Here is a 26475-nt window from a genome sequence, read left to right as displayed (position 1 = left end):
AGTGCCCTGTGACTGATATGTCTGTGAGAAAATGCATATAAAAGACCCTTTGTTGCTAATGGAAACATGTAGCAGGTCAGACTTTTGACATGTATCCAATAGCTTATTATTAATTAATAAATATACTCTAGTGGTATCTTTAAACAAAATAAACTTTAAATTTGTAGAGTTTGTCAACGCTGTTTAATAAAGTCCCTTTTAACTACTTGGTATTTTTTATCAACACACGGTTTACAAATGTAGTTTTCAAGTTAAGTTAAAGTTTTGTTTTTGTTTATCAACACTACTAGAGCATATTGATTTATTAATCATCGGCTATTGGATGTCAAACATTTGGTAATTCTAACAATATTATAGTCTTAAAGAGGAAACCTGCTTAAGGCTAGCTCTGAGTGAATAAAAAATTTCGCCAAATTATCTATTAAACTTTAAAAAATGGCAAAAAACCAGTTATTTTTCAATAAAATGTAGTAAAATTATTTCGCCAACTTGAAATAAAATTCGCCAATTGTTTTTAAAATTCACAATTGGTGAATTTGGCGATTACCAGAGCTAGCCCTGCCTGCTACATTTTTCCATTAGAAGCAAGGAATCTTTTATATGTACCATCCCACAGACAGGATAGCACATACCACAGCCTTTGATATGCCAGTCGTGGTGCACTGGCTGGAACAAGAAATAGCCCAGTGGGCAATTAGTTTTGAAGCTAGTGAAAGGTAATATGATTATTGCTTACAGTTATTAATACTTTACTTAGTAATTAACTTTCTGAAAATATTTATATACTGAACAAAAAACAGAAACTTCAGATTTATACATATAGTATTTGTTGTGTTAAAAAATTCATTGTGTGATGAAATTATATAGGTAGTATTAGCCGTGAGCTGTATTATCAGGATTCATGAATTTTAGCGATTATTTTTGCACTGTTAATCATCGACAACGTGAAATTCAATTTGCACATGCATGCATGGTTCGACATGTCCCGTGTAGTATTCGGTCAATTTTTTTTACTGACATTGTTGTCAAGTGAACGAAAACGCTTCAAAATTTGTAAAAAAATTAAAGTTTTTTACATTGTAGCCTTTTTAGTATGCCAAGAATACCCAATAATTTACGTGATTGGCATGCTTGATGCTGGAATGTCGACAGAAGACGTTGCAAGGCATGTTGGGAGTTCTAGTCGAGCGATACGAAATCTTCGTGTAAGATTTCGAACGACAGGAAGCACTAACGACTTGCCACCTCGTGGACGTCCGCGTGTTACAACATGTGGTCAAGACCGCTATATCATGAACACGCATTTGCGCAATCGATTCCAAACTTCCACTGCTACTGCTGCTAACACACCTGGGCTTCATAATCAGTGGGATAACTGTTCGTAATAGTCTGCGGGAGAACGGTTTACATGCACGACGTCCTTACGTCGGATGCGTTTTAACGCAACGTCATCGTCTAAATTGTCTTAATTGGGCACGTGTACACACTCGTTGGATACGGCGACGCTGGAATACCGTTCTTTTTTCGGATGAATCCCGATTTTCTTTACAACGTGGTGATGGCAGGGTGCGCGTCTACCGTTGGAGAAATGAACGCTATGCTGACTGTTGTGTTCTTGAACGAGATCGTTTCGGGGGTGGGGGTTCTGTCATGGTCTGGGCAGCCATTGCCCATGGTTATCATTCACCACTAGTCGTCATTGATGGCAATTTAAATCTCGATTTTTCAGCATGATAATGCCACCTCTCATACAGCTAGAGACACTGTAAATTTTCTTAGGACAAATAACATTGATTTCATTGATGACTTGCCCACTAAAAGTCCTGATCTCAACCCCATCGAGCATGCCTGGGATAGTCTGGACAGACGATTGAGGCATCGTCCCAACCCACCCGCTAACGTCAACGAACTTCGTCAAGCGCTCATTCAGGAATAGAACAATATTCCACAGGCAGAAATCAACACTTTAGTCAATTCTATGCGCCTGCGATGCACTGCAGTGGTCAATTCAAGAGGGGGTCATACCAGTTATTAAGTGGGTGTTTTTATGTTTAACCCCTACCACACTTGGTCAAAAAATTTCCCAGTTTCTGTTAACCTATGGCCATGATTTTTGCACCAAACGATGCATCATGGAACACTCTTTAAACGCATATATAACAATTATTCCCCTGGTTTGTTTTCATCAAGTTATGTTCAAGCAAAGTTAGCGGAAGTTTCTTATTTTGTTCAGTATATATGTACAGGTAAATAGTGATCAGTTAAGTCATCCACTTTTAACTCTTTGAGCAGGAATATGTTTTATAAATATTCAACCATGTAATAAGCTTATTTTGGTCATCAAGCATATTATTAGTTTCATTTGACTATACAGGTAAATATGCTGTGCTTATGGTTTAAAAAATTAACAGTGAGCAATAAACTGCTCTCCTAAAATTATGTAGGCGAATAATTTCTCTCAGAGTAAGATTCAGAGTAATTTTGACTAAAATAAATGAGTGATTGTGCGAGCAGTTTTTCATGCATGCGGAAATCGTTTTGTGTGAGCATATTCGAGCAAGAGTAATTGTTTGTGTCAGGTCATCAGGACTGAATACAGGGATAGCTCTGGCACTCACCAAATTCGCCATTTGCGAATTTTGAAAGCAATTGGAAAATTTTATTTTAATTTAGCGAATATATTTCATGTAATAATGAACATTTTTTAGAAAATAAAAGTTGATTTCTGCAATTTTTGAAGTTTATTAGATAATTAGGCGAAATGTTTTGCTCACCCAGGGCTAGCCCTGGAATATATGTCACTTTTTTTTTTCTTTTTTTTTTTGTTAAATTAAAAAAAAATCTTTTTTCTTTTCAAGACTATGAAAGTGCAATTCTACAGGGTCTACCTCAGCTCCAGTGTCTTGACGGACGAGACCGCAGTGGTCGTCCTTCTTCCATATCCGATGTGTTGGCCGACATTCCAGGCAAGATATAATAGTGTTCATTATAGTGCTTGAAAGATGTCATGTGGGTGGGATGCATTTGAGGTCTGAACATTGAGTCCAGACTTGAGTCTTTTAAATACCTGCTAACAGCGTTGCTTAGTGCGAAAATAAATATTTAAGGTCGACAACAGTCACTTTTCACATCCCTCTTTTGGATTTGTATACAATAATTATAACATATCTGATGGTAATTTTTTTATATATTTGATGAATGGTAAACTTATATTTTGTCTAAAATTTCCAAAAATATAAAATGTATACCAACATGGAAATTGTGTTGTCTGCTCATTATATAATTTGGAACAATTTTGAGGTAAGTAGTTAGTTTTTTGTTTTAATGTTGTGAAGCTTTGTAATAATATAGCTAATTTTGAATTTGAATGACGTTAGTATTCCAATAGCCGTCTCTTTGCAATAACAGAAAACTTGGTGCAGTTATTTAGTACAGTGAGGAACATTTTCATTTCAACTTATTTTCGCGCTTATATCCCATTAAGGTTCAAACACGCTGTCCTGGGCACACACCTCATCTATGTGGGCTGTCTGTCCAGGACAGAGGGTTAGTGGTTAGTGAGAGAGAAAAGTGTTGTTAAAAAAAAACCCATGTCAAATGCCATGGATATCATCATATTTAATAATAAATACAGGGGTTATTTGTCAATATTGATAGGGTTGATGTCTAAATATTTAATTTAAGTAATCTTTTCAGCGTAATCGGCTATTTTCATGTTTACTCTTTATGTTTAACACTGAATCGTAACTCTGTATTTCTAGAAGTTCGATTACGTTTTAGGGAATTCCCCTACCAAAATAGACTGGAAATTTGTATCATTCTGCTTTTTAACAGTAAACTAGCGTAACATTTTGAAGATTTAATTAAAAGCTTACCTTGAAGATTTTTCTTTAACGTAGCCTCTTTGACTTCGGCTTTCGGAAATTCCATAAGGATATAAAACGCATTTTTATTTTTCGACATGGAGTTATGTCACGTTCATCATCTGTTGTGCAACAAAATTTGATATATTTAATAGAAAAACGCTTGTACAGCTGGCCAACAGTGACGTTTGAATCGTCCACCGCCATCCTTTAGTTCAGCTTTACAGCTGGCTTGAAAATGAAATCTGACACCGGGAGGGTGAATGGTAGAAAATAATTCCTTGAATGTCGTTTCATTTGAAATTGATTTAAATAATATTATTTGATTTGAATGAACACATTTTTGACATGTTTGAAGTGTTCCGAGTCTTCTGGTAACGAGATCTTGGACTGACAGATCTTGTGGCATCTCTCTGCAGTTGTTGTTTTTAGAGTCGACGAAAATTAGGATTGATATTAATGGATTTTAAATAAAACAGGAGAAAAAAAAAAGGTGGGGGGAAAAGGTGAAAAAAAGTTTAGGGTCGGCACCAAAAATCTAGGGATGGTCGGGTAACCAGAACCAAACCATTTTTTTTTTCTACGCCTTATGGCCTAACCACAACACCACCGATGCTGGTACGCAAGGAACAAAAACAAATCTGTGGCTTAATTAAGAATTCTGGTAGTTTTATTTTTCAGGTTTGGAAGAGTACATGGATTACCTCATATCCAGTGGAAGTTCAGTAAGTGCAGCGCTTTCTCTTTATCTGGGGTGGGACGTAGCCCAGTGGTACAGTGCTCACTCAGTGTGCGGTCAGTGTGGGATCGATCCCTGTCGGTGGGCCCATTGGGCTATTTCTCACTCTAGCCAATACACCACGACTGGTACATCAAAGGCCGTGGTATGTGTTATCCTGGCTATGGGATGGTGCATATAAAAGATCCCTTGCTGCTAATCGAAAAGAGTAGCCCATGAAGTGGCAACAGCGGGTTTCCTCTCTCAATATCTGTGTGTTCCTTAACCATATGTCTGACGCCATATAACCGTAAATAAAATGTGTTGAGTGCGTCGTTAAATAAAACATTTCCTTCCCTCTCTTTATCTACACGTCCATCTTTTTGTCAGTTTGTCTCTCTGTGTCACATTCTGTTATCGATAGCCTCTTTATAAAACTGCATGTAGAGTTAATAGTCTTAGAGAAATAGGGAATATGCACTAGTTTTGAGAACAGGTGATGTATCTATAAAAGAGAAAAGTTTTCTCCAATTTCAAATGTTTTAGTACAGTTGTTAACAACTTGGTTCTGAAAAAAAACAGTATTGCCTTAAAATGCTGGTATTTTATGCAAGGAAATAAGGTTTTTCTCAAAGTAAAAAGCAATTGTCATTGATTAAATATTGCTGAGTCTTATTTCATGTTTCAAATGCTAGTTTGATAAACAAAATTAATTTTTCTGTTAATCCAGGAATGTGATTAAAACATTCATACATTATTTTAACAGGATCCAAACTTTGAAAATGTAATAACTCCTAAAATTGATGAAGCGATCTCAGCATTTAAGCATCGTTGCTTGCAGTCACTGGATACAAGTAACACTGTTTCATCAACCGACCATGAAGGCAGTTTGACGCCCACGCGACAGATTACGTCACATCGGCCAGGCAATGTTCAGGTGAGTCTCAGAAGACTTCGAAAGGATAGATAGAGGATTCATCACAAGTGTTGTTTTATATGGAAAATATCAAACAAGTGTGTGTTAATACATACCAATTAACTAGACGAGGTCGATATTTTACACCTTGTAAAACATGAGTAGCAAATTCTATTTTTTGTATAACACTTTTACAATATCATTTTAATTAAATATTTAGTAAGTCACAGTTCTAAAGTTTTCTCCATCAGTAATATGAAATAGTTTGATGTTACACACTTAACTGAATCTTAGCAAAATGTTATGCTCTGATGCACCAACTTGTGAACAAATGACTCATTGACAGCAGTAATTATATGAAACGGGTTAGTACACCAAAATATCAAATGGATCTATGACATAGATATTATGTGTAAGTTATAGAAGAAATAGAGAATACTACATGAGCGACCATTAGATACCAATTATCTGACAATAACTTGTTTGAAATGGTATATAATGACCGACAGTTAGTTTGATATGTTTTTAAATAAGGACTTGTAACATAAATAATATCTTACATGAGTATGATTTTATTTTTTACATATTCTTAAAACTTGGATCTTTTCCAACTTAACCTTATGACGCTTACAAAGGTAACATGTCAATTTCGAAACTGCAAAAACTTTCAAAATTTATTAGATGGTATGGCTTTGGTTCAGACAATCTATCCACATGTATAATAAAATTGTATGTATGTTCTCTCTAACGGTGTGTAAGACAATAACATCCAGTTATGTTGTCATGGTCATGCTTAGAGACAGGATGTAGCCAAGTGATAAAGCACTCACTTGATGTGCAGTTGGTTTAGGATCGATCCCCGTCGGTGGGCCCATTGGGCTATTTCTCGTTCTGGCAAGTGCTCCACAACTGGTGTAACAAAGGCCGTGGTATATACTTTCCTGTCTGTGGGATGGTGCATATAAAAGATCCCTTGCTGCTAATTGAAAAGAGTAGCCCATGAAGTGGCGACAGCAGGTTTCCTCTCTCTATATCTGTGTGGTCCTTAACCATATGTCTGACGCCATATAACTGTAAATAAAATGTGTTGAGTGCGTTGTTAAATAAAACGTTTCCTTCCTTCCTTTGTCATGCTCACTGTTAGGTGAAGCAATGGCTTGGGTTCTATGAATTGCAATTTTGCATAAACTAATAACAGGTTACACAAGAACAAAAAATCAATTCGGGTAACCCATTTCATTTTGCATCCTGTAAACTGGATTAATATTGTGACATGTTTTTTTCTCTCACAAATACAGACCTTTGTGCATATTCATGACGTATGAATTTACACCACATCCTTCACAATGATTCCAAAATATTTTGCATTTATTTTTGACAGAAGGAAGATGTAAGAGTGTCTGCCTGTGAAGATTACGACGTGCGGTTAGAGTTTTTGGAAAATCAGTTATCAGGACTTCTTAAGAAACACCAGGTACGTGACGTAATTAATATTATGTCATCACGATTGCTTTTATACCATAACACATGTTATGACGTTGCTAGATTACGTCACATCCTTTCACTCCTCTTGAAGAATATTCCATAAAATGGCAAAATGTGGCCAGTGCAAAACTACATGTTTTTTGCCCTAGGCGATCTCAGCGAAGTTGATATAGGAGACATGGTTACAATTTAGTATGTGGAGCCTGTCATTGTAATATGGGGCAGGACGTAGCCCAGTGGTAAAACGTTCGCTTGATGCACAGTCGGTCTCGGATCGATCCCCGTCAGTGGGCTCATTGGGCTATTTCTCGCTCCAGCCAGTGCACCACGACTGGTATATCAAAGGCAGTGGTATGTGTTATCTTGTCTGTGGGATGGTGCATGTAAAAGATCCCTTGCAGCTAATCTAAAAGAGTAGCCCATGAAGTGGCGACAGCAGGTTTCCGCTCTCAATATCTGTGTGGTTCTTAACCATACGTCTGACGCCATATAACCGTAAATAAAATGTGTTGAGTGCGTCATTAAATAAAACATTTCCTTCCTTCCTGTCACTGTAATGTGTTTTTTTCAAGATTTCTATCTGTACAGAATGCTATCAAAATCTAATGGTAATTAAAGGTAGGAGAGTAAGTTATCATACTTGTAGTTGTTAACAATGTTGTTCGGACTTTTGTTTTTGCTTCATAATAAAGCTCAGAATAGGAAGTAAAATATGGCCTGCTATTATTTATTTAAAATACGAAGCCAACAGAAATATGTTCTTGTTAATAAAACAAATGGACTGTTAGAATTAGTACAGCACAGGTTAAGCGAGGGTTTGAGATGGTGTGTTGAAAATTAGGACCTCTGAGGTGTTTTGGAGCATCACTGGATTAAAATAACATTTGGTGGGAGGGTTAACATGTAAATGTTTTATTTCGCCTGCCAAGTCTAAAACAATGGACTGCTTCTCGCAGGCTGATATTTTGAGTTCTGCAATACTGTTGTAATTACTTTTAGTTTTCTCTCTTTTATAGCTAGTATTCCATAAATGCTTGTTTGTTAAAGTTAAAACCTCGCATCGCCGTTGTACAACATCATTTACTGATGTAACTATCAACACAGCTACTGTTTTAAATAAAATTGTTACCACTATCAATCAAGGTTCTTACGCATCCTGGAAATCATGGAATGTCCTTGAATTTTGTGATTTTAAAATCCAGGCCTTGAATGTCCTGGAAAAAGCATTAAGTTTTATTGTGTCCTGGAAATTTCTGTCAATTTTTTTTTCGCATCATTACTTTTGTTGTCCTCATAACCTGTCTAAAATCGGACAACAATTTGTTATTTAAAAATAAAAAAGTCCTGGAAATGTCCTGGAAATGTCCTTAAATTTTAAGTGTAAAGTGTAAAAACCCTGTCAATGGATGTTGTTGGTGCATAGAATAATAGAATAAAACAAATTATATTAGTCGTCTTTGTGTATTGGAATGTATGTTTAGAATATTGTCCATATAAAGCATAATACATGTTTCACTGGCATCTAGCACTTTGTTGATAAACAGATGCATGCCAAATGAATACCAAACACATGTATACTTAACATATAACATATTTCTACATGAAAATCAGCATCCAGTTTGATGCAGTGTTTACTACATCAGATTTTAGTAGAGTTCCAGTCAGATTTGTTCTTACAAATGTGTTCAATTAGAATTTTAGTTAGATAATGTCAAATTCAGCAATAAAATTGTTTGGCGGTGATCACAACCTGGTACAAAAAACCTGTAATGACTGAGCCTCTTGTAGTAAAATGTCAAATAAATCGTCATGCTTATCCAAGTATTATGTACAAGGTTGTGGGTTGAAAATGCTCCAGTTTATTGCCAAATTCATGATTTTTAGTCCTATCTTCTCCTGTCCTTGTTCTTTGATGACACCCCTTCCCCCCCTACCCCTGACACACCAATATTCTAAGACCTTTCAAAGCTGTCAGCATTTTTGTCCAGTGTTTGAAGGTTCAGGCATGCAGTTTTAGGCCCATATTTTCGAGCCTATTTTAGCATTACAATATCATAAATCCATTGTTGGCTATTGCAGTGATATCATAGCCTACGATAGCCCATAGAGCTAAGATAGCTTTGAACATTTCTAGCTGGGATATCATTGGGTTACTTCTCGTTCCAGCCAGTGCTCCACAACTGGTGTAACAAAGGCCATGGTATGTACTATCATGTCTGTGGGATGGTGCATATAAACGATCCCTTGCTGCTAATTGAAAAGAGTAGTCCATGAAGTGGTGACAGCGCGTTTTCTCTCAATATCTGTGTGGTCCTTAACCATATGCCTGACGCCATATAACCGTAAATAAAATGTGTTGAGTGCATCGTTGAATAAAAACATTTCCTTCCTTAATTTCCACACATATTGTATCTTATCTGTCTGAGCTGTCTTGTCCTAGCAATGTTCCAATGATCAGTTATAATCAAAACTGTATTGGTGCTGCTCTACCGATGTGATAATCAGTTATAATCAAAACTGTATTGGTGCTGCTCTACCGATGTGATAATCAGTTATAATCAAAACTGTATTGGTGCTGCTCTACCGATGTGATAATCAATTATAATCAAACTATATTGGTGCTGCTCTACCGATGTGGTAATCAATTATAATCAAAACTCTATTGGTGCTGCTCTACCGATGTGATAATCAATTATAATCAAAACTGTATTGTGCTGCTCTACCGATGTGATAATCAGTTATAATCAAAACTGTATTGTGCTGCTCTACCGATGTGATAATCAGTTATAATCAAAACTGTATTGGTGCTGCTCTACCGATGTGATAATCAATTATAATCAAACTATATTGGTGCTGCTCTACCGATGTGATAATAAATTATAATCAAACTGTATTGGTGCTGCTCTACCGATGTGATAATCAGTTATAATCAAAACTATATTGGTGCTGCTCTACCGATGTGATAATCAATTATAATCAAACTATATTGGTGCTGCTCTACCGATGTGATAATCAGTTATAATCAAAACTATATTGTGCTGTTCTACCGATGTGATAATCAATTATAATCAAAACTGTATTGGTGCTGCTCTACCGATGTGATAATCAGTTATAATCAAAACTGTATTGGTGCTGCTCTACCGATGTGATAATCAATTATAATCAAACTGTATTGGTGCTGCTCTACCGATGTGATAATCAGTTATAATCAAAACTGTATTGGTGCTGCTCTACCGATGTGATAATCAATTTTATTATATAACATTTAGTGAGATATCTTGAAATGAAAGTGTTATCAGTCACTCAGTGACGATAACACATTTTAGAGTGAAAATTTCACTATTTCACTCTAAAATGTGTTATCGTCACTGTAAAAAGTGTTATCTTCACTGTAAGAAAGCCGGAACTATTTTGCTGCTGGCATTTTAAAAATAAAGGTGAATTGTCCAAAGTTATATAATAAATAGAAAGTTTTATGTTTTTTGTCAAATATGATTTATATCTCATCTTGTGAAGTTTGCAATCATATCACACTCGTCACGCAAGCATGACTCATGAGATATGATTGCAAACTTCACTCGATGAGATATAAACCATATTTGACAAAAAAACATGAAATATCTTCTATATAAAATTCCATATTCGATTGTATGGGAAAATGTTCATTGTAATTGTTCCTCCAGTTTAGATGATGATCTTGATGGAAATGTTGGGGCTGGTGTTTGTTTTTGTGTCTATGTAAAGAAATATTATTTTGTACATTTATTAAATGGGGAAATTACCAATCTGTAGGGTCTTTCCTGGTGACATGACAATAGGTGCAAGGTCCTTATAATCCAAATCCTTCTTATATTCATATAATTCATATCATTCTAACAGATTGTGTAATGGAAAGTTGATCAATTGGTTTGTTCTAGACAATTACATACATGTATAACTGATGATCAATGATGGAATTTCAACCAATTCCCAGCACTGTGTAATCAAAGGAAAGGAAATGTTTTATTTAACAACGCACTCAACACATTTTATTTACGGTTATATTGTGTCAGACATATGTTTAAGGACCACACAGATATTGAGAGAGAAAACCTGCTGTCGCCACTTCATGGGCTACACTTCAATTAGCAGCAAGGGTTATTTTATATGCACCATCCCACAGATAGGATAGCACATACCACTGCCTTTGATATACCAGTCGTGGTGCACTTGCTGGAACGAGAAATAGCCCAATGGGCCCACCAACAGGGATCGATCCCAAACCGACCATGCATCAAGCGAGCACTTTACCACTGGGCTGCGTCCTGCCCCTACATGTAATCATTTCACTGCAGATATTAGTGTTTGAGATGAAACCCGCTGCAGTCACATGGGCTTTTCCGTCCGATGGCCAGGGCATGATATACTCAGCAGTTGAGTGCTTACTTGAGGTGTGATGTGTCACAAAATCAATCAGCTTTATGACGTCAGGTGTGTTTTGTCCTCCCTGTCTCAACCTGTGCTCCACAACTGGCATATTAGAAATTGTGCTATGTCTGTGAGAATGTATATATAAAAGATCCCTCACTGCTTTACTGTTAGGAGTACTGTGGTGGCAGCAGGTTTCCTCTCTTTCTGTTGACCATGATCCGTAATATATTAAACACCATACAGCCATAGTTTAAGAATGCATCAATTTGTTGTTCAACAAATATTCCTTTCCTTTCCTACCTCTGGCACCAAGAAATCTATTACTAGTATGTGGCAGCAGGTTTCCTCTCTTTCTGTTGGCCATGATCCGTAATATATTAAACACCATATAGCCATAGTTTAAGAATGCATCAATTTGTTGTTAAACAAATATTCCTTTCCTTTCCTACCTCTGGCACCAAGAAATCTATTACTAGTATATGAATTGTATATGTTGTATGTTTGGCAGTGTAAAAACAGTAGTGGTGAGATACATGTATGTTATTTCTGACTAGTAATAACTTCTGTGGTCTTAAGATGATGGCTCTTAATTATCTTCCTTTGAATGTTAATTGGTATACACCTGGTGTATGTCTTCTGTGGTATTTTAATGGTTTACGAGAGCCGAAAACAGTGATCCAATATCACCATAATAATAATTTAACCATGAAACATAACTGAATCAATTTAATTATTTTTAATGTGTATTTTTCAACCACCTTCCCAGTTTGTTTGTATTTTCCACCCACCCACCTACCCAGTTTGTTTGCATTTTCCACCTGCCCAACTCCCCAGTTTGTTTGTATTTTTCACCCACCCACCTCCCCAGTTTGTTTGTATTTTACACCCACCCACCGCCCCAGTTTGTTTGTATTTTCCACCCACCCACCCACCCACTTCCCCAGTTTGTTTGTATTTTCCACTCACCCACCTCCCCAGTTTGTTTGTATTTTCCACCCACCCACCTCCCCAGTTTGTTTGTATTTTCCACCCAGCCACCGCCCCAGTTTGTTTGTATTTTCCACTCACCCACCTCCCCAGTTTGTTTGTATTTTCCACTCACCCACCTCCCCATGCTGTATTACATAAAGAGTAGAAATAAAGAATTAATTTTTAATAAATAACAAATCGATAACGTTTATCTTTCAAGTTGTTTCAGAATATATCTAATGAGCAAAAACAAGTTGAATGTGTTTTTAAACAAGGAATTTTAAGGGAAATGCCAGATTCATACAGATTTGAAGAGTGCTTGAATTTAAGTAGTCGTAAGGAAAAGCTCGTGAATTTGTCAAAACCCATGAAAGGTGTACTTGAATTTGAGCTAATCTGTTTGAAAAGTGCTTCAATTGGATATTTCCACCCATAAATATTAAAATTTTACCTTCCTCACGTTTTATTTTCTCGTAATGCCAAAATTTTCCAAGTTTGTATTATTGACAGTTTTTACTAGTTGCCGTCATTTTATCACAAATAACGATACCTGTTGTACACAGTGATGAATATATGATTCCAACTGTTACCCATTTGAATATGGTGAATGCAAAAGCCCTTTGCTCTCTGACATATAAATAAACCTGAAATTGGTTACTCTATGATATATATAAATAAACCTGAAATTGATTAATCTGTGACATATATATAAATAAACCTGAAATTGATTACTCTGTGACATATATATCAATAAACCTGAAATTGATTACTCTGTGACATATATATAAACAAACCTGAAATTGATTACTCTGTAACATATATAAATAAACCTGAAATTGATTACTCTGACATATAAATAAACCTGACATTGGTTACTCTATGATATATATAAATAAACTTGAAATTGATTACTATGTGACATATATATATAAATAAACCTGAAATTGATTACTCTGTGACATATATATAAATAAACCTGCAATTGATTACTCTGTGACATATATATATAAATAAACCTGAAATTGGGTACTCTATGATATATATAAATAAACCTGAAATTGATTACTCTGACATATGTATACAAATAAACCTGAAATTGATTACTCTATGATATATATAAATAAACCTGAAATTGATTACTCTGTAACATATATAAATAGACCTGAAATTGATTACTCTGTGACATATATATAAATAAACCTGAAATTGATTACTCTGTGACATATATATAAATAAACCTGAAATTTATTACTCTGTGACATATATATAAATAAACCTGAAATTGGTTACTCTATGATATATATAAATAAACCTGAAATTTATTACTCTCTTATGTATAAATAAACCTGAAATTGAATACTCTGTGACCTATAAATTAACCTGAAATTGATTACTCTGTGACATATATATAAATAAACCTGAAATTGATTATTCTGTGATGTATAAATAAACCTGAAATTGCTTACTCTGTGACCTATAAGGAAACCCGAAATTGATTACTCTGTGACATAAATAAACCTGAAATTGATTACTCTGTGACATATATATCTAAATAAACCTGAAATTGATTACTCTATGATATATATAAATAAACCTGAAATTGATTACTCTGTGACATATATATCAATAAACCTGAAATTGATTACTCTGTGACATATATATAAATAAACCTGAAATTGATTACTCTGTAATATATATAAATAAACCTGAAATTGATTACTCTGTGACATATATATATAAATAAACCTGAAATTGATTACTTTATGATATATATAAATAAACCTGAAACTGAAATTGAAACTCTCTTATGTATAAATAAACCTGAAATTGATTACCCTCTTATGAATAAATAAACCTGAAATTGATTACTCTTATGTATAAATAAACCTGAAATTGATTGCTCTATGATGTATAATTTAACTGCAAACACAAGTGCCTTAAATATGTTTTACTTAGAAAAAACATTGGAATTTATTTTAAACCCAGTTTTTGACAATATTAAAAAAAAAAAAAAAAAAAAAATAATACATCTTTGTCAATTATAGATACCATTTATCCTACAACTCGTTTAAAATTGTATCCAACTCACTTTATGTTTGGAAAACACTCATAAGATAAATGGTATCTATAATGTAGTATTCTCTGTTTACGGCACTTGTAAATAGTCCTATTCGACTTACTGTGCTAGCACAACAATTATATGGCTATACATCTGGCAAGGGAGACAATTCTGCAGTGGAAGGAAATGTTTTATTTAACGACACACTCAACATATTTTATTTACGGTTATATGGCATCGGATAATTCAGCAGTGGAGGTTATGACTCAGCTGTTATGCTAGCACTAGGGAAGTATGAAGAATAATGAAAATAAGAAACAAATTTTCTAAATTAACTTGAAACAGCAATTGGTTTTAGTCTAATTCATTTCAATGGATGGTTTGGCTTTAGCATCTAGGTCAGTTATATCAGACCAAAAGGTGTCTTTAAATCAATCTCCAGCATGAACATTATATACTATAATTAATTACATTTGTATATTTTTTTTAAAGTGCAACGTATCTCTACTTTTAAATTAAAAAAGGAGTCATGAAGTGATAATAGGGTCATTCCATGTCAGATCACCCAATGGGTTAAACCCTACCCTCTCCAATTTTAATCAAAGGTCATCTCAAGGTCACTTATCCCACAAGGTCAATTTCAAGGTCAAAAGGTCATCAGCCCAAAAGTAACCCAAATGTCAGGAATAATGCCAGATTTGAATTACTTGTAATTCCCCCTTTCCAATGATACCTCATTTGTCAAAATTGGACCATTGGTTGCTGAGTTATGGCAATTTAAAAAAGGGCGGCCATGCCCTTTTTTGACAAAATTTAAAAAAAATAAAAAAATACCATAACTCGGAAACCATTTGTCCGATTGAGCTGAAACTTGCAATTTCAGGTTTTTTGAAATTTTTTGAAATTAGAGAGGGTAGGGTTTAAATTTCCCTTTTTTTATGGGTGATTTGACACGGAATGACCCAATAAAAGTACCTGACACTTATATTATGGTAATAGTAAGTACATGATACAGGTATATGTTTAACCTCATGTCTAAGACTCGGATCACTTATATTATGGTAATAGTAAGTACATGATACAGGTATATGTTTAACCTCATGTCTAAGACTCGCATCACTTATATTATGGTAATAGTAAGTATATGATACAGGTATATGTTTAACCTCATGTCTAAGACTCGGATCACTTAAGTTTAGTTTCGCTGATGTCATGATTTGCTGAACCAGGGCCGTAGGAACGATATCTGGAGTGGTGGGGGGCACAATCTCTAGTGAGAGGGCTACAGTATTGACTCTAGTTGGGGGGGGGGGGGGGGGGGGCACACAAGCCAGATTTTAAAGTTATTTATATAGAGTAGGACAAAAAACCCCAACAAAACAAAACAAAAAACTTACACTTTTGTCCTCATCCCACCATCCCTCATTACAAGTCTCTATGGTTGTTGACACACAAAGTGACAGGTACAAACCAGGCTAAAATAGCCATGATAATAATGCAATTTACAGCAGTCAACAACATTTATACATATATTCTTTGTTACTTATGCATTATTATTCATTGTTTATTTATGTTTGGATACCGCTCTAACTGTCATAGTTTATAATCATACATATATTATATGATTATAAACCACAGCACAACATTTTGTTATTTTTAACAAAATGCCGGTGTCAAACACTATTTACAAATGACGATCACATTCGGGTATTTCCGTTGCTGCTCGCTTAATACGGAAACGCACATGTCCTTTCTCTACGGATCGACTCGGAATATCTCAGCAGATCATTGGAATAACACTGAGTGTAATTAGACTTGTGTACCAAGTTCATCCAACGAACATTTTCGCTAACTATTTGATTGTTTCCCGATGTGGCCATTTGGTTTACTGTGGTGTGAAATGCACGATGTGATTAAAATTAGCTCTACTAAAATTAGCTCTGTTGGTCTATTAACCAGTGGAGCTAATTTTAATCAGATTGTGAAATGTGTAAACCTGTTTAGTGGCCGTTTATCTGCTCAGTATCACTGAACTCGGCCCAGGTGTTCTGATCACAAACACTTCACGTGATTCTGATGTGCTCTAAAGTGTTATTATTAGTTAATTTGTGTGAGGACAAGAACGGTAACCAAATGTAAATAAACAATTAATAATAATGTGTAAGTCACAAAGAATATATTTATAAATGGCTTTAACTTTAAACTGCTGTAAATAACATTATTTTTTATGGGCATATAAGCATGTTCTATTTTAGATCCAAGTATAACCGACCTGTCACCTTGTGTGTCAACAAGCAAGTCGACCTCGCTAGATGTGATTATTCATGCCACCTTTTGTGTTGTCGCTAAATAATAAAATGCTGGGTTTAAAAAAAACAATTGTTTAAATTATATTATATTATTGTGGAATGCATGGGAAGGGCATGGTAGCAAACCCGGTAAGGCACCACAGCACTTTTCTTGCCACCGGTGCTGTAATATTTTCGGGGCATAACGACAAGAAAGGATGGCAACTATGGCAATTGCCGTCGGTGCCGTGGTGAAATTCGAACCCTGCCACTACATTTTTCCATTAGCAGCAAGGGCTCTTTTATATGCCCTTTCTCACAGGACAGACCATACCATGGTCTTTGATATACCAGCCATGTTGCAATGACTGGGATGGGAGAAAAGACAGAGGCTGATCAATGTTACAACCCATCGCACCTACAGCGAGTACTCTACCACTTAGCTACATCCTCAGCACATACCACAGTCTTTGATATACCAGCTACATCCTCAGTACATACCACAGCCTTTGATGTAACAGCCATGAGGCACTGGTTGTGATGGGTGAGGGGGTGGGTGGGGGTGGGGCAATCAGAAAATGTTTCCAAACATTTGACCTATAAGCACCTGAGTGTAATTTCTTCACCTACTGGGGATGTGTACATTCCAGGAAAGTTATTTTACAGTCATGAATATATTCAATTACTGGAAACAAACCAGCTATTTAGACATCCTTGTATGGGGTCAGAAAAACGTAATTGACACAAACAGCTCTTCAGTTAATGCTTTCGATTGTGATCTGCATGACCTGAAATTGCACAGAACAGGATACAAGAAAGGTTTTTTTTCTCCAAACAATGGGTTTCAGCAATCCGAGTGCCTGGCAGGTGACCGGTGCTTCTGTAATTGCAATTAGTGAACGCCTACTATCGTATTTGATTGTTAACCTTGTTTTATCCCCACAAATGACAAAATGTAATTCATGGACATGCTCACATCACATAGAAGCTGCTATATGCTTTAATTGTCAAATTAGCTTAATGTCTTAACCCTTGTTTTGGCGGTTTCTTTGTTGTTGTTGGGTTTTTTTAGGTGGGGGGGGGGGGGGGGGTTGGTATTATTTTTGTTAGTTTTTTATTGCTATATCAATTGTGATTTTTTCCACCTTCGTTTGTTATAAATAAATTAAAATTAAATGAAAAGATGAAGTTTGTTTTATTTAACAACTCCACTAGAGCACATTGATTTATTAATTGTCAGCTATTGGATGTTAAATATTTGGTAATTTTAACATATAGTTTTAAATAGTAGCAAGGAATCTGTTATATGCTCCATCCCACAGACAGGATTGCACATACTATGACCTTTGATAACCAGTCATGCATGGTGCATTGGATGAAATGAAAAATAGTCCCATGGGCAGAAAGTAAACAATGGAATGAGAAATAGTCCAATGGGCAGAAATTAAATGATCCCACACCTGGAATTTATATATTTATAGACCGTGACATAAAAAACATTGACAGATATGATAAATTCCTAATTTAAATTATGAGGAGCAATTTAAGATATTTCCATATTGATACCATATAAAGTTAGTTTTGTTTAACGACACCACTAGAACACATTGATTAATTAATCATTGACTATTGGATGTCAAACATTTGGTAATTAATGACTTGCAGTCATCAGAGGAAGTGTGATGTCTGTTTTTAACTAGACAGTAATCAGAATTGTATCAGCAGGGACTTCCCACTAGAATGATTGGCCAAAATAGAAAGTAAAAAAAGAGAAAAGTTTAACCTGATTCACATTCATTGTTATAAATTTTAAAACAATTAAATGGTGATGCCATGAATGCCGACAACTCTGCTGTCAACAATTAAGACGGGTTTGTGGGTTTTCAGTTGAAGATCAGAGAAACCACATTTCAACATTTGTGCTGCTTTGTGGGAACCCATTTAAATGTAAGCAAATCCCATTTTCTTGGTTAGTAGATCACCACCTGCTAATACCATCTGATAGTTAAATATTGTCACAGAACTAAGATATTTCATGTTTTTTGTCAAATATGATTTATATCTCATTGAGTGAAGTTTGCAATCATATCTCATGAGATGTGCTTGCGCGATAAGTGTGATATGATTGCAAACTTCAGTGGATGAGATATAAATCATATTTGACAAAAAACATAAAATTTTCTATTTATTATATAACTTTTGCCAATTTACCTTTATTTTTAAAATGCCAGCAGCAAAATAGTTACGGCTTTCTTACACATTTTAGAGTGAAATAGTGAAATTTTCACTCTAAAATGTGTCATCGTCACTGAGTGACTGATAACACTTTTATTTCACTGATATTTTAAGATATCTCACTAAATGTTATACAATAAAAAGTTTTCTTAGGTTAGTATAGTAACGTAATACATCTATTCCCATGAAGGAAAAAGCAATTCAGTTTTCCTTCTTTACTATATTTAGTTTACACAGGGTTAGCTATAGGTTAAATGTGAAGAAAAAAAGATCTGCATGTCTGTCAGATTGCAGTCAATGGACACGTAGAGTTTCCATCTGATTGTTAAATAATTGAATTATGTACTTTTCTGTGAAGCACAAAATGGCTATGTGAGTTTCAAACATCAATGCTTTATATGGGGCTAAACATAGCAGCTACTAGTCGATTACTTTTGAAAATAGTGCCAATTTCTTTGTGAAATTTGAAAATCTGTATCCATTATTTTATGTATAGCTATAGTTATGATAGTGATAACATCTTGTATGTATTATGCTAGTGTCAGACTGTCAACTGTCATAATGAAGTTGACCAATCTGATGGTTGCAAATGCACTGTAATTTCCAGACTTATGATGAGTGCGCTCAGATTAACAACTAATCGGTTGTAGAAGTCGTATACGACGAAAATCAAGTTGTAAGAGCACTCAGACTAGCAACTGGACAGTCGTAGAAGTCGTGACAACTGAAAGTTGTCCAACTGTCAGCTGGTAGTCTGACTGTAGCATTAGAGGCGGATAGATTGGAAAGGGTGTACTGTAATGATAAAGAGAGAGGGGGACAGAGACAGAGACAGAGAGAGAGAGAGAGAGAGAGAGAGAGAGAGAGAGAGAGAGAGAGAGAGAGAGAGAGAGAGAGAGAGAGAGAGAGAGAGAGAGAGGGAAGAGAAGAGAAGAGAAGAGAAGAGAAGAGAGACAGACAGACAGAGAGAGAAATACATTGATAGATAGATAGATACATACATAGATAGAATAGATGGTTAACAATACCCAGGGCTCGTGCTGTCGGTAGCCAAATTAGCCATTGGCTAATTTTTTTTTAAAAGGCTAATAAAATTTGCAAGTAGCTAATATTTTGGCTCAGCCATTTTTTATCTTCTGATGTCAACAAACACCTGAAACATAATAATAGTACCAAATATGCAATTAGTGTAATAGCGATCTCGCGACCAGTAACGAGAAACGGTGTTATTCAGAATACAGCGTAGGCCTAATGATGTTTACTTATTTTAATAGTCATGGTTATTAATTTCAACGGCATGCATTCAGCATGTACATGTATGAAAGCAAAGTTTGGAAGATCTGTAAGTTGTTATTTTAACTTTGTAAAGTCTTTGAACCAAAGTAATAAAAACAGACCGACACTGCGTATCGATTTGAATACACATGCCAGTTCAGGGCCAAAAGACATGTACACTATCTCAAGGGCTGAGTTCAGCCAGACCGAGCGAAAACAAAACATCTGTTAGATGTGGTGCACTGGCTGGAACAAGAAATAGCCCAAAGGGCCCACCAACAGGGATCGATCCCAAACTGACCAAAACTGTATTGAGAGCATCCATATGAAACTTTTTATTAATTTTTATAATTTGAAAATTTCAACCGAAAAAAAAACTTTATTAGCAGAAACATTTTTTCTTCTCTTTTTGGTCAGTTATTGCATATTCATGTGTTCCATCCATATTTCTTAAGAGGGCAAAGACTTGGTTGCTGTTAAAGATTGTTGTTTCAGCCAGAGACTTGTCATATTTGAGTCTTTCGTTGTGGTACAGGAAAACCAAAGCTCTGATTGTCTCTGGATTTGAGATCTTCATCTTCCTGTTGAGATCAAATTATATAAAGAGAAACTCCGTTCACAATCTGCTGAATTGGTCACAGCATTTGCATATCGCTTTATGCTTCTATTTATTACTGTATGGAAAGTAAACACTATTAAAATTCCATGTTTAATGTTACAATTCAGAAACATCAAACATTTTGCAGTGATTAAGACAAATTCCATGACTTAAAATTATTAATTCTGCATGTGTTCTGCATGAAAAGTGATTTTCCGTGGACAAACAACTATTCTGCACGATGATACAAATTCTGCAAACTTTTCCGTATCCGCGGAATCGCGGAATTCAGGGGAGAGTGCTGAATGGGTAACTAACAACTAACCCACTGTTCTGGCCAGCCAGCCCAGATAGCTGAGGTGTGTGTCCAGGACAGCATGCTTGAACCTTAATTGGATATAAGGACAAAAATAAGTTGAAATGAACTTAATTTAACTGACAGCAGTTTTGTGCCACTGGATAAAAAGTCGGTATCTGAAGTGATAAATGTTTTCAGTATTTGGTTGTTTTTGTTGCAAGAGGTATTAGTTTAAAATTGCTGTAGGTAAACATTTTACCTACAGCAAAAATACTTAAAAACTGCTGTAAGTAACAAATTCTTAAGTTTGAGCCATGTGTAGGATACATTATATTTTTAGTTACATGTATCTAACACTAATGATGACCGGCATTGGTGTCTTCTTGGTTAGGCCATCAGTCTACAGGCTGGTAGGTACTGGGTTCGGATCCCAGTCGAGGCATACCGACTCCAAACCCTGAGTGAATGCTCCGCAAGGCTCAGTGGGTAGGTGTAAACCACTTGCACCGACCAGTGATCCATAACTGGTTCAACACAAAGGCCATGGTTTGTGCTATCCTGCCTGTGGGAAGCACAAATAAAAGATCCCTTTCTGTTAATCGGAAAGAGTAGCCCATGTAGTGGCGACAGCGGGTTTCCTCTCAAAATCTGTGTGGTCCTTAAACATATGTCTGACGCCATATAACTGTAAATAAAATGTGTTGAGTGCGTCGTTAAATAAAACATTTCTTTCTTTCTTTCTATCACTAATGAGGGGGCGGGATTTAGCTCACTCGGTTGAGTGCTCACTTGAGGTGCTTGTGTCACAGGATCGAACCTCCTCGGTGTATCCATTCAACTAGTTGGGTTTTTTCTCATTCCAACCAGTGCACCACAACTGGTCAAAGGCCATGGTATGTGCTTTCCTGTCTATGGAAAAGTGCATATAAAAGATCCCTTGCTACATTAGGAAAAATGTAGCAGGTTTCCTCTGATGACTACGAGTCAGAATTACCAAATGTCTGACATCCAATTAATAGCCGATGATTAATTAATCAATGTGCTTCAGTGGTGTTGTTAAACAAAACAAACTTCTTCTTCTTCTATCACTAATCTAAAAATAGCAAAATAAGACATGTTTACTGCACTTTTAAATGTTTCATTCTGTATTAATAATAACTGATAAAATCTTTTTGGGGGTTTCTTCTTTTTCTTTTTCTTTTCTGATCAGTTGTCACTTACGATCTGTCAAAATGTCATCCATTAGCCCATCTAAGAAGAACTACAAAATAAGGAGAGGAAAAAATCCATTAAAACTGAAACCATTCTTTACTGGGAGTTTCATTCCTATGATCTGCTCATCAATATATTTCAAGACTGGCTGTATTCGATACCCAAATTGTAAACATGTCAAAAGGCAGAGCAGCTAGACCATGCATTATATAAGCAACTTGTTTATTCTCAATGCCAGTTTTATGTCAGTGTATTATTGGCTGGGACTAAAATTGCGTGCACCATGATTTTTGCCACAGTCCCAAAGGCAATGTAGGAAATAGCCAAATTTGAAACAGGACACCAAAATTTATGATGAGTATCTTGAAGGCACTCTGGGAAGACTCGTTCCATCTCCTGGCTTGTGCGTCTGTTTGTCTTGTAGGTTTCAGGGGAGATCACTCTGTGATCTCTTTTGATAGTGCGAATAATCCGATACACGCACCTGACGTAGATTATAATCACATGTCAAAGTTTCATTATGGGCCTGGCCACCATGTTGTTTTTGTGGACTTTGTTCATTAGAGGTTCACGTCAGCCCATGATTTAATACCAGGTCAACAAATCCACTCAGCTAATGCTAGCTTAGTTTATGTTTCCTTCCTGGAGTTTTTCTTCTTTTTCTTTCTTCTTCTCTTTTATCATTTACAGATACTGAAACAAATAAATGATGTAGGACCAAAAATAACTAGGTTTTTTAGGATTGGTTATAAAACATTTCATTTGTTTTTGTCTGTGTCGGGGTGGGGGGGGGGGGGGGGGGGGGGGGTGTTTTTTCTTCTGTTTTTCAGTGAGGTTTTTTTTTTTGGGGGGGGGGGGGGGTTCGTAATGGAAAGAAAATAAATATTTCTTTAATGAGACCTCAGTACCAGTGTACCAGACAGAGAAAGACAGAGAGAGACAGACAGAGAGAGAGAGAGACACACACACACACACACACATACTCAGAGACAGACAGACAGACAGACAGACAGAGAGGGAGAGACAGAGAGAGAGAGAGAGAAACAGACAGACAGACAGACAGAGGGAGAAAGAGACAGAGACTCGTAGGATCAAACCACCTCAGTGGATCCTTCTCTGATTATTGGGTTTTTTAAAAATCTCAAGCAGGGCACATTGACTGCTATATATCAAACACTGTGGTATGTGCTATCCTGTCTGGGATGGTGCATATAAAAGATCCCTTGCTGCTCTAGTGATGTCATTAAACAAAACAAACTTAGAAAGAGGAGGGAGGCAAAGAGGGCGTAAATATTCTGGTGCCTTCCCATAGTGTACCAATAATTCAAAATGATATATTCTATACATGCATTTTCCCATTGACAGGACTGTACATACCAGTCATGGGGCACTGGTTGGGATGGGAAAAACTTGAAATACATCAAATGCGATCAACCCTGTGATCCATCACCCCCTCAGGCGAGCGCTCTACCACTTAGCTACCCCTTTTTATAATGGAGCTTAATTAATATGTCACAACGAGAACAGTACACTGTGTATTTGTATGCACTGAATAGTTTTTGTGTGTGTTTGTGTTCCATAAAGTTAATTAAGCCCGAGGATATAATCTATGTCTTTGATGCAGGACAATCACACATCTGCCTGTTGTTCTGTCACTGGCCGACCTCAGTAATTACACTGACTGCAATGAATGGTACATGTTCCCTTTAATCATACCCTGTGTGTGTACGTACAGGTATCTTTTTTCAAGAGCCATTTCTGCTGCCTTGATAAAGGGATGACATGATGTTGTGTTGTGCTCGCATTGGTCATGCATTCATAGTGATTTCCCTTGAAATTAGGCAAGGCATGGTAGACTAAACACTTTTGGGGCATTTTCACTATTTTCGGGGCACTTGTTTTTCATTAAAAATACTTCTTTTTTTTTTTTTTAAATAAACATTGATGTAATTTATGCGCTTGCTTTAATAAATGAATGGCAAAAGATGTAAAAGGCATATTTAATTAATTAATAATACCTTTTTGGGTGTTTTATAAAGACAGTTTTAGAATTAATTACTGAAAAAGGCTTCTTTAATCTCAGGGCAGCATGATAGTGCTAGATTATTGAGGCATGGTGCTGATTAAGGCATAATGGTGCTAAACTATTGAGGCATGGTGCTGATTAAGGCATGATGGTACTAGACTTGAAGCATGGTGCTGATTAAGGCATGATGGTACTAGACTTGAGGCATGGTGCTGATTAAGGCATGTTGGTGCTAGACTATTGAGGCATGGTGCTGATTAAGACATGATGGTGCTAGACTATTAAGGCATGGTGCTGCACCATGCTAAAATGAGCTAGGGAAAACACTAATTCATGTATTTAAGGGGTGGGTTTCTAGATCAGTCGGTTGAGTGCTCACTTGAGGTGCTTGCGTCGCAGGATCGAACCACCTCAGTTAATCCATTTCAACTGATTGGGTTTTTTCTCATTTCAACCCGTGCACCCACAACTGGTCATAGGCCGTGGTATTTGCTTTCCTGTCTGTGGGAAAGTGCATATAAAAGATCCCTTGCTGCATTAGAAGAAATGTAGCGGGTTTCCTCTGTTGACTACAAGTCAGAATGACCAAATGTTTGACATCCAATAGCCGATGATTAATTAATCAATGTGCTCTAGTGGTGTTATTAAATAAAACAAAAGTTTTTTCATGTATGTAATTAACAAATAAAAAATACTACGTATACATAAGTGACCATTAGATACCATTTATATTACAAATTATTTTAAAGGGATTATATATCCTATGTTTGCATGTTGTGGTATGTGCTATCCTGTCTGTGGGATGGTGCATATAAAAGATCCCTTGCTACTAATGGAAAAATGTAGTGGGTTCCTCAAAGATGACGAGTCCAAATTACCAAATGTTTACAAAATTTTATAAAAATCCACTAGCCATGGGATCAATGATTTAAAACATTTACTAGCCGTGGGATCAGTGATATAAAACATTTACTAGCCATGGGATCAGTGATTTAAAACATTTACTAGCCGTGGGATCAGTGATATAAAACATTTACTAGCCGTGGGATCAGTGATTTAAAACATTTACTAGCCGTGGGATCAGTGATTTAAAACATTTACTAGCCGTGGGATCAGTGACTTAAAACATTTACTAGCCATGGTTATAAATTCACTAGACCAACTTTAATAAATACAATCAGATGCAGGTATGTCACCTAAAGAGGGAGATAGAGCTTAATAACCCTTTGATTTGGGTAGTGAATGGGACAAGAAAGTCATATTTACAAAACAGACATAAATGCAGCATTTTACAACTTTGTTTTTTACTAGCCATCAGGCATGGTGATAGTAGTTATTTACTAGCCCAACATTGAATATCACTAGCCATGGGAGTGGGGCTAGCATAATCTAGAAGCCATGATTAATCAATGTGCTCTAGTGGTGTCATTAAACAAAACAAACTCTTTTGTTAAACAGATATTCCTTTCCTTTCCGTCACTGTTGGCTAGCAGTTTGGACATGCACTTTATTGGAACCATTGTAACATATATTTTAATAGCCTAATTTTCCCCACCAACGGGGATCGATCCTAGAATGACCATGTATCAAGCTAGGGCCTTACCTCTGGGCTATATCCGGCCCCCAAAAGCTGGTAGAGTGCTTGGCTGGATTGTAGGATCGAATCCCCTATATGCCAACAAGTGTCCCAGTACTGATATATCAAAAGTTGTGATACAGTGCATGCAGTGCATGTAGTGGGAAAGTCCATATAAAAGATCACTTATTGCATACTAAAGAAAAACTGCTTATAAATTAGGGACGTAATTCACTAAACTCTCGCCACTTTGCTATCTTGCAGTGCCGTGCTAAAAGACTTGCAAAGAGGATGCTTTGTTGTCTAGAAGAGCCTAAGAGGGCTTTGTGAATTAGGCCCCATATCTCTATAGAAGACAGATATCGCAGTGCATGAATGCTAAAAGACTTGCAAAGAGGATGCTTTGTTGTCTAGAAGAGCCTAAGAGAGCTTTGTGAATTAGCCCCATATCTCTATAGAAGACAGATCTCGCAGTGCAATGCTAAAAGACTTACAAAGAGGATGCTTTGTTGTCTAGAAGAGCCTAAGAGAGCTTTGTGAATTAGCC

The 26475-nt window shown here is 36.1% G+C and overlaps 1 protein-coding gene across 2 annotated transcripts in view; it reads left to right on the top strand.

The window, feature by feature from the left end:
• LOC121388033 (leucine-rich repeat and coiled-coil domain-containing protein 1-like) overlaps positions 1-26475 on the top strand; it is a 378090-nt gene that overhangs the window by 7440 nt on the left and 344175 nt on the right. The window contains exons 4-7 of one of the 2 annotated variants that reach the window (XM_041519233.1): positions 2859-2966; positions 4545-4588; positions 5423-5518; positions 6879-6971. In XM_041519233.1, the coding sequence (XP_041375167.1) occupies positions 2859-2966; positions 4545-4588; positions 5423-5518; positions 6879-6971 (341 nt within the window). Of the gene's footprint in view, positions 1-2858; positions 2967-4544; positions 4589-5347; positions 5519-6878; positions 6972-26475 lie in introns of both variants that reach the window. The other variant, XM_041519232.1, reaches the window with a different exon arrangement.

The sequence above is a fragment of the Gigantopelta aegis genome, chromosome 14, assembly GCF_016097555.1.
Source record: "Gigantopelta aegis isolate Gae_Host chromosome 14, Gae_host_genome, whole genome shotgun sequence".
Taxonomy (NCBI): domain Eukaryota; kingdom Metazoa; phylum Mollusca; class Gastropoda; order Neomphalida; family Peltospiridae; genus Gigantopelta; species Gigantopelta aegis.
This window is presented reverse-complemented; position numbering and strand designations above follow the sequence as displayed.